This window comes from Oryza glaberrima, chromosome 3 (assembly GCF_000147395.1).
Source record: "Oryza glaberrima chromosome 3, OglaRS2, whole genome shotgun sequence".
NCBI classification, from domain to species: domain Eukaryota; kingdom Viridiplantae; phylum Streptophyta; class Magnoliopsida; order Poales; family Poaceae; genus Oryza; species Oryza glaberrima.
This window is the reverse complement of record NC_068328.1, coordinates 4,584,141-4,593,630: the sequence shown is the minus strand read 5'-3', so window position 1 is coordinate 4,593,630 and position 9,490 is coordinate 4,584,141. Positions and strand designations below refer to the sequence as shown.

At 43.1% G+C, this 9,490-nt stretch overlaps 1 protein-coding gene and 1 long non-coding RNA gene across 10 annotated transcripts; one reads left to right on the top strand and one right to left on the bottom strand.

Annotated features, from left to right (window-relative positions):
• Nucleotides 1-2,262: 2,262 nt before the first annotated feature.
• On the bottom strand, nucleotides 2,263-4,801 carry LOC127768975 (polyamine oxidase 1-like). Its single transcript, XM_052294649.1, is given in 7 exon segments — nucleotides 2,263-2,342; nucleotides 2,428-2,509; nucleotides 2,636-2,890; nucleotides 4,017-4,166; nucleotides 4,244-4,309; nucleotides 4,311-4,388; nucleotides 4,538-4,801. Coding segments are annotated over 7 exon segments (975 nt in total).
• A 399-nt stretch (nucleotides 4,802-5,200) lies between these two features.
• Nucleotides 5,201-9,173, top strand: LOC127768843 (uncharacterized). 9 transcript variants are annotated; one of them, XR_008016624.1, is made up of 7 exons: nucleotides 5,201-6,012; nucleotides 6,429-6,788; nucleotides 7,172-7,274; nucleotides 7,364-7,622; nucleotides 7,728-7,843; nucleotides 7,940-8,038; nucleotides 8,645-9,171. It is a non-coding gene; the product is annotated as an uncharacterized LOC127768843 (long non-coding RNA). The 9 variants fall into 9 exon arrangements; XR_008016620.1 differs by having other exon boundaries at nucleotides 8,682-9,170; XR_008016619.1 differs by having other exon boundaries at nucleotides 8,679-9,170.
• Nucleotides 9,174-9,490: the final 317 nt, after the last annotated feature.

Genomic DNA, 9,490 nt, shown 5'->3' with positions numbered 1-9,490 from the left:
AACCAAAATATTATGCCACTGTGGCGTAGTACGGGCATATTAATAGTTTATAATAAATTTTTACATTAGACGAATGGTAAAATGTTATGAAAAATTAATAGCGTTACATATATATGTATATATATATCTTACTAGCAAAGTGTCCGTGCTTCGCTACGGGTAAAGGAACTGTTAAATTCTATAAAGTACACCGTTAACATGCATATAATAATGTTCCAAGATAGGTAAATTATTCATTGCACTATTGATAATCAAGATGGATAAAAATATTCCTGCTTAGCTCGCATCGCGAAAGAAAAAACGAGAAAATTGAATTAAAACATATTAAATTCTAATTTAATGAAATATAAATTTTCTGCAATATTAATTGCACTCTTTGAAATTATAGCAAAAGTGCCCGTGCGTTGCAACGGGAAGTGTATAGACCAGAAAATTGAGGAAAAGTTAAGAAAAATCTACACTATATAATAAATTAAAATACAAGTTTGCTGTAATATTTAATATTTTAAGTAGGTAGGTGTAAAAATAAATTAATTTACAAGTAAAGTAAGTGTGAGAAATAAAATGACATGGTTAAATTTAATTTTATTAAATTCTCCATGATTAATTCGCTCTTTGGAATTTTATTTAAATTTTCAGAGCTTAATTGCTAATTTTAATAATACAAACATCATTTAACAATTATTTAATGGGAAAAAGAATAAAAATCCTCCCTTTTAGGTTTGGGCCGAATATGGAAAAGTTTATATCCCCTCCCTTTTGCCTATCCTATGTATCTGGACAGTTTCTTTTATCCGTTGAAGTTCATTTTACGTCCTTATGCAATCACGCGGTCCATTCGGCGGCCCAGTAATGCGGTGGCCCAATAGGCTGACGGCCCGATGCGGGAGCAGCTGGAGCCGTCCAATTGAATGGACGGTCTAGCTCGATCCTAACCTAAATAAATACCCAAAACCTAACTCTAGAATACATTCCCCGCTCCCCACCCCACCCCCACCCCCTGAAACCCAACCGAGCAGCGGCGGCGGTGGCGGCGATGGCTCCCCCACCGAGCGGCAGCGGCGGCGGCTCCCCCACCGAGCGGCGGCGACGCCTCCCCCCTCCCACACCGAGCAGGGGCAGCGGCGGCACCCTCCTCCCCGCAAGCGGCGGCGCGCCCTCCCCCTAGCGAGCGGCGGCGGCGTCGGCACCCTCCCCTTCGCAAGTGGCGGCGCGCCCTTCCACCCCCCTCACTCTCTCCACTTCTCCCCCTTTCTCTTTGTGTGGCGGCGGCGGGAGGGCCAGCGACGCCCTCCCCTCCGCTAGATCGGGGGGGGGGAGGGGAGGTGTGGCGGCGGCGGTGGTGGACGACATGGAGGCGACGGGTCGGACGACGTGGAGGCGGCCGGCCGGACCTCGCCTCCGCCAGATCCGGCAGCGCTGCGGTCAGGACGGCGTGGAGGCGGCGGGCCGGGCCTCGCCTCCTCCAGATCCGGTGGCATGGAGGCAGCTGCGGCCCGACGGGGCGGGAGGGGCAGCGGCCCGGACGGCGTGGAGGCGGGCGGTGGTGGTGCCGTTTTTTTTTTTGCAACTTTTTTTCCATCGCTATTGCTAACCTAATCGGATTGCGTATGGATGAAAACTCGGACGAAATTATATGTGACGAACGGAAAAATACGAATATTTATATTAGTTATAGATTTATATAGCCATGAGAAATTACAAATATTTTGCATTCCATGCAATATTTTTATTCAACCCAGGAAGAAAATCACAAGAATATATCAGCTTAATTGCTGAACAACTTAACACTTAACGGTAGGTGGTACACGACATTCCACACAAACGAATATTTATATTGGTTATATATTTATATAGCCATGAGAAATTACAAATATTTTGCATTCCATGCAATATTTTTATTCAATCCGGGAAGAAAATCACATGAATATATCAGCTTAATTGCTGAACTACTTAACACTTAACGGTAGGAGGCTACACGACATTCCACACAAATTGCCTTATTACTCGATGATCGAACTTTGGCACATCACGATTTCAATTCCTTCATTAAGATACCTCTGCATCTGGAAGTAAAATAAACATTTAGGATTAGGCACCTGAAGATATACGAATATGTTGAAATATCACACATTTACACGATTAACGAAGCTAGTTTTTAGTAGTAAAAAATACGGTCAAACTATGCTAACAAACAAGCAGGTAAGCTCTCGTGCTGTTTTTCCTTAGGAAAAAGTTGTAGTCAAAACTTACATTTATAAACTAGTCGTACTTGCCCTGAACGTGATACTTGCACATCTGGTTCTGCGCGCAGTCGATCAGAATTTCCGCAGAGTCAATACCTGACGCAGAAAAGCGAATAATTAAGCACAAAACTTTAGCATTAGAAATCTTGTCAGGCTCTTGAGTAGGCATAGATATGTATACCTGCAAGATAACCTCCATGGACATAGCCATTGTAGTACTCGCTTGTGTGCTCACCGGTGAAGTAAACCCTCTCAACCGGGGCCTTATGTACACACAAAACAGACAATTTCAGAACCAAATTAAGCTCAAATTTAACTGCACTTGCTATAATCATAAAATCACATTTGCAATTAACATTATGATGTGATTAGCAATTTTTGTGGAGTACCCTGAGCTGGTCATATTCGTAGCGGTTGACGCCAATGGGCCAGTTGGAGAAGGTGCCCTTGTAGAACCTGTTTGACCACCATCTTGGGACGAGGATGTCAGTGGCGTCAGGGACGTCCTGGTCAGGGAACATGTTCCTCAGCACCTCCATGATCTCTGCCTTGGTCTGGTTGTCCGACTGCTGCTCGATCCGCCTCGACTCCTTGTCGGTGACCGTGACAAGAAGAACATTGGAATCTGGGTATTGCTTCTCGAACTCCACTCCTGAATAAACACACGCAAAATTAGGGAGAGTGTACGGTCGGACGTCCGATCCGTTTGGAGAAAAATCGGGTGCTGATGTCAGTATGACATCAGTGTCCGATTTACGTGCAAAACTAATTTAAACTGATTTTTCTTTTAAATTACTTATCCAAAATCATGATCCGATTGCATCATTAAATTCGTTGCAATTAAATCTTCAAAACAAGAGCACACATGGATATATTCCGACGAATTTTTTTAGCTTATTATTGAATTATTTTTAAATGTTGCACGATGTTCCACCAGTATATCGGAATTGTTTCACTAAGTAGATCGAAAATATTTCACTCGTTTAAATCGAATGTTGTTTTACCTTATATAAAAACAATGTTTCAGTAAATAGCGAAAAAATGTTTCAGTTCACTTCAACATTTGATTCATACATAGTGAAACATTATAAGTACACTAGCTGAAACATTTTTTTTGGTAGAACAAAAAATAAAACGAATTCCCTTAATAGGGAGTTTCTAAAATATGTGGGTTTTTTTTTGCAATGGAATATTTTAGTTCACTGCAGCAACATTAGATCTATACATAGTGAAACATTGTGAGTACACTAGGTGAAATATTTTTGGTGGAACAAAAAATAAACCAAATTCTCTTAATAGATGGTTTTCAAAATATGTGGGTGATTTGTTGCAATGGAGTAGTGTGTGTGGATCGGTGGCAGGTGGGGACAGGAGACATGTGGTGGGGGCCAGAGGGGCTGCTGGTGTGCACGTGATGGGGGGAGGGGGAGCGACTGATTTTTTTCCCCTCCCCCCGCGCGACCGAGAAGGAGCATTGATAATTGAATACAAAGGTTTCAGTTCTGTTAACTGTATTTCAATTCATGGTCAGTGGTTTTGCTACAGTAGTACGAATGATATACTAAGGCTGTGTTTAGTTCACGTTAAAATTAGAAGTTTGGTTGAAATTGGAACGATGTGGTGAAAAAGTTAGAAGCTTATGTGTGTAGAAAAGTTTTGATGTGATGGAAAAGTTGAAAGTTTGAAGAAATATTTTGGAACTAAACACGGTGTAACTCTTGTAAATTTTTGAGATATGCATTCAGCTATTTGTATCGCTGACTTGTGTACCTGCCATATTCCATAGTAACCTCTCCTGGTGCTCGCGTAGAGGAAGAACTCCCTCCCTTTCCCTTCGGGCCAGAATCTCTTTGGGAACTTGACGAATATCTTGGTGTACACAGCCATGTCGAATTCGTAGATTGCAAGAATCTTCCATTTCTGATCAAATACATGCAGAACACATCGATCAGATGCTATTCGGGAGAAGCGCGCAGGACAGAGAACTCGAAACTTACAGGCAGCTGTGGCTTGAACTGTATAAGATCGCTCTGCAGGACTCCCAAGCTGGCAGAGACCATGACGATAGTCTGCCTGGTACACTGAGCCGTCCTCCGTCTTGACGGTGACTCCGCTCGAGGAGTATGAGATCTCTCGCACCACCTATAAAATTCACCACCCATGACGTGCTTGTAAATTTACAAGTGTCTCACGATCGAGTAACTATAACCGCACGATTAACCATGGATCGATGATGCATTCCTTTCTTTTCTGACAGTAGTGATATGTATGGGTTACAGAGAAGTGGCAACCTTGTTGAGCTGCAGGCGGGGGTCGGCGACGTTGCCGGAGTCGTCGGTGTTGAGGTACTGGCCGGCGAGGTAGTGGACGACGGACTCGTAGCCCCGTTGGTCGGCGACGAAGTAGACGTCATCTCCGAAGTCGCTGAAGGTCCTCTGGGGAACGGCGTTCTGCAGGCTGGTCACGCGCGGCGGCTCGGCGTACTCGTAGTCGTACAGGTAGTAGTCTACCACCATGTCTACCGGCGACGACGGGCCATTTGGCAAACTGTCCATTGCATTTGCACGTACGCAGTCATCAACAGATACAACTTTTCTCAATCTTACAGCAGAAAAGAAAGAATATATCTATACTACTGTAAAAAGTACGAGTTCATTAAATACCTGTCTTTCTTAATCCTAGATCTATTCATCCAACGGTTTATATTAAGAGTTGATCACCCTTACAATTAGCGATCCCGCCTCCACTATTCTGCGGTAACGAAAAGGAAGAGAGGAATAAACTAATTTGGTGGTCGTGATTCCTACCACTTTTATTTCTAACCCTTTGATGTGAGATCCTACGGACGAGATTCCTTCCACCATCCTCCCACGCGCAATCCTTTCACTTTTCCTTCTCCTTCGCGTGAAAAACGGACGAGATTCCTCCCACGATCCTCCTATCGAACCTCCTCTCGCAGAAACCCATCGCTCCCCCTCCCCAGCACGCATCCGTCCCCGGCGCCCCCATCCCCTCCTCCTCGCGGCGCCGCCTCCCCATCCCGCCTCCTCGCCACGCCGTCTCCTCCCCCCACCACAAACAACACGCCGCCTCGCCTGCCCATCCCGTCCAACCCACGCCGTCGTCCCGTCGCCGCCACATCGTCGTCGTGCGTTATCCCGCCGGCCACTCGCCGCCTCCCCATCCCGCTAAACCCGCGCCGCCTTCTCCGGCCGTCATCATCCCGCCGCCGCCACATCATCGCCGTGCCCGATCCCGCCGGCCACTCGCCGTCGCCGCCACCCGTCGCTCCTCCTCCCCCACCGCATTAGTTCATCTCACCCCCAACCCCTATTGATCTCGCTTCTCCCCACCTCAACGCCTCCCCAATCCCTATCGCGCCAATCCCCGGCATGACAGCCCCCAGCCAATGCTGCACCTGCATCTACTGCGCCGCTTCAATTCCCGGTGACATGGGAACCGGAGGGGAACTTCCCGCGTCCGCCACGGATGGTCCTGCACGAATCGCTCGACGGTGCTGGGGTCTCCACCGTGCATGCCAGGGCGAATGGCGATCCCTCCATCTCCACCGCGACGCCGGCGACGAATCACCTCATCTCGCCGCCGCCCCTTCACTCTCCCCCACCTTTTGCTGGTGACAATCCCACCTTCGGCACCACGGGATCCCTCTCCACCGCGCCGCCATGGATCCTGCATCTTCCGCTATCCATCACGCCGCCACTGGGACTCCTCGCCCCCGCAAGCCATCGATCCCGCCTGTGACAAGGTAAGCATCTTGCCATCCCGTTCCTTGAACCATTCCATATATTTGTTTGCTATTTTACAGTTGAAATGCAAATTTGCAAAGTCAGTTGACGTGATCGTGAATGACAGTGTCATGTCTCTTGTGTGTATATGCATATCCAGTACTAAATTATCTACGGCTACATGTATATATTTTCATATAGGCAAACATTGGGATGCAACGTTATATATTTCAACAGCGCGAAGTTTCTGAAAAATATAAGACAGGGAAGTCTGAAAACTTGCAATCACATAGGAATAATAGGGAGGTCTATGGCCCTCAATTGCCTTTTGTAGTAGCCCTTAATTACTATCCCAACTTAGTTTTATATATCACCACCAAATTCATATACACATCATATATAATCTGTGAGATGACATTTTTCCTGTCAATGACAGCTTGCAGGAAGGTTGAGATTGATTCTGAATTGTTGCCAAGCTGCAGCAGGCCCAATTTTTTTCCATAAGTTGTTGGCATTTTTGCATCTTAAAATGATATGATCTGCTGATTCTAGGGCAGGGCACATTGAGCAGTGGGGATTGTCATCCCAATTCTTTTTTACCATATTAGCTTTGGTGTTCAATCTGTCTCTGAAGGCCAGCCATAAGAAAACTTTACAGTTTTGTGGGATTGTGTGGATCCAGATACAATCAGCCGGTTTCCAAAGGGATCCATGGTATGTCAGCAGCTGATAAGCATTCGCAGTTGAGATTTTAGGTGCAGGGAACAGGAAATCCCTTGTGTCTGTTACCTCTGAGGTGGGTCTTTGGTCTTGTAGAAATTGCAATAGCGCTTGTAGCTCTGATTCTGCCACCCATTTTTGTCTGGAATTTTATTGCGTTAACCATAACTTCTCTTCGAGATTTGGATAATGCTCTTCTCTTAGTTAGTTTTAGTTTATAACAATTTCAAACGACTTCATGATTTTATTCAGTAAATGGACAACCTTAGAAGAATGCATTGACATCCCAGCTGATTTCCCCGCCATAACATTTTCATTGACGTCTTTCCAACAAATCCCCTCTCTTGTTGATAAAAACATATTCTATGTTGGTATGATATATTACTATAATATTTTCATTTATCTATTTGTACATTGCCTTATAAGACTGTGATCTATTCGACTTTCATATGCAAACAGATATTATGGGCGTCAGTACTGAGATCAGTTCCACAGCTACAGCACGCCCAAGGTCAATGAATGCTGAAAGTTTAAAAAGAACATTACAGATCTGTGATGCAACGTTAGTTATGTAAAACAGAATAATTTTCATTTAAATAAGCTTTGCATTAAGTTATAAACTAATATTTACACTAATTTTCATTTAAATAGCAGTTCGATGAAGTGCCAATCTTTCATTGTATATTCTATGTTCGCGAGGTGGTCTGTGGTTGGCACGACTAGGTGGAACGCGACGAGGGTCGCACCCAACTCCTTGCACAGCATCCTCGCTGAGCCATATCATATATGAACTACTTCGCCTTGAAAGGTAGTTTTCATAATCTACCATTGTTGATGAGCCAACGTCTAGGCTGGATTCAACAACGGCTCTCAGGATAATTTAATTCAGCTTCTACATCATATAGCTAAGGTAATATGCAAGTATTATATATTGGCTGGCAATTAGTTTAGTTCATCTTTAAATTTATATATTACCTGGAAATTAGAAATCTGTGACTCAGGAAGTAGTATGCAGGGATTAGGATTGGCAATTGGAGCTACCCTCTTGGACATAAAAAAATGCAAAAACTGTACCTTCAGTTACAGTCATGAGTCATGGCATTCATGCTAGCAGGAGGATTCTTTGTAAAGGTAAGAGCAATATTACGGGCCCAATATTTGTTCAAAATAGATTATGATATAGATATTTTGCACTCCAAAATATATGAGTTTGTGGCTTTTCTGCAGTGTAGATAGAAGTTCTTCTAAAAAATTCAGTTGCAGGGGATGTCGAATTTGCACTTTGTACTGTTTGCAGGGGACCTTCACCCTTCTACTTATACTAAGGTAAACCTTCCAACAATGGTTTTTGAGTTTTTCTGCCATCATGATCAATTAAGATTTACATTACTTGATGTTAGCATTATAGATTCGTGTATTTATTTCCTAATTCATATCATTGGTCTTTCCTCAATGCAAATCACAGTTCAGGATATTTTGTACCTCATATTGTGATTTAATGTTCAGAAGACTATTATGGTATATGGGTACTTGCTCTAATATAATTTTTTTTTTCAAATTATACGTCGAAGCTACCATAATATTGCAGATTGCTCTTTCATCTCATCCCGAGTTTTTGATTGGTGCAAAGTGATTAGTTAGGTTATTTTCTGACCAATGCTGATAAAATTGACGTGTACACTCTTTTATGAAATTAACAGTTCATATTATTGTAGCCTGCAGTGATCCAAATAGTTTGAGTCAATACAGGCACAAATTTATTTGTAAAGTGGCTGATTTCTAGATAGGTTGGCATATTGCTTTTCGATATTTAATCAGTATACCTAAATGAAATGGTTCATTGTGCCCAAAAATGTGTACATACAATTTGTTGTACAATAAATTCCTTTATCCAAGTAATATTGCTCTATGAGGGCTGAGATTAAATTGCAGCTGCTTTCTTGCACTTGTATTGCTGTGCATATAGTAGATGAAAAGAAGAAGATTCAGAAAACTAAGGCCAGCTATGAGCCAGAAAAAGCGGTCAAGATGGCCTTCATTCAAGTTATCAGGGATCCAACCTGGATTATCATTTCGAGTTGTCAAATATGAAACCAGGGTCAGTATGAATGAACTAAGATAGCTTCCAAGCGACACCGTAACAAGAGCGAAAGCGGAGCACAAGCTTCTCATGCAATCTGGAGACTGATTGTAGAAGAACTCGGCTTGGCCAATGGCTGTGAACATATCCTTATTGTTTCAAATTTCAAACTGTATTATGTGATTTTCCTTTTCTTTAAGTACATTCTGACATTTAATTGCCAGTGTATACAAACAGTTAGTCTTGCTTTAATGCAGAAGTCCATCAATTGGCATATATAATCTGTTTGTATAATAAAAAGGGATATTGCATATTAAATAAAGCATCTTATCAGATAATTTTTGGACTTCTATTTTTTACTTGAATACATAATAACATGGTATTTGGATCTTCGAAACATGATTTTTTTCTCTATTTATCACCACTGTGTTCGTATGAAAAATCGCAATTTTTGTTAGTACCAAGACTCAATACTCTCTTTCAAATTTGATTCCATTCAATAGGTATTAACGTGCCTTGCACGTGCACGCTTACTAGTATCACTGTAAGTATCAGTGATCGTTGATCAGCACACCACGCCGACCTTGTTTCTGTGGATCTGCCAGGCCAGGTTTTTGAACTTTAGGCCTAACGCACAGGCCACGGGCCGAAGATTTATAAAAGGCCCAATATGCAACAGCTCACCCATGCAAAACCCA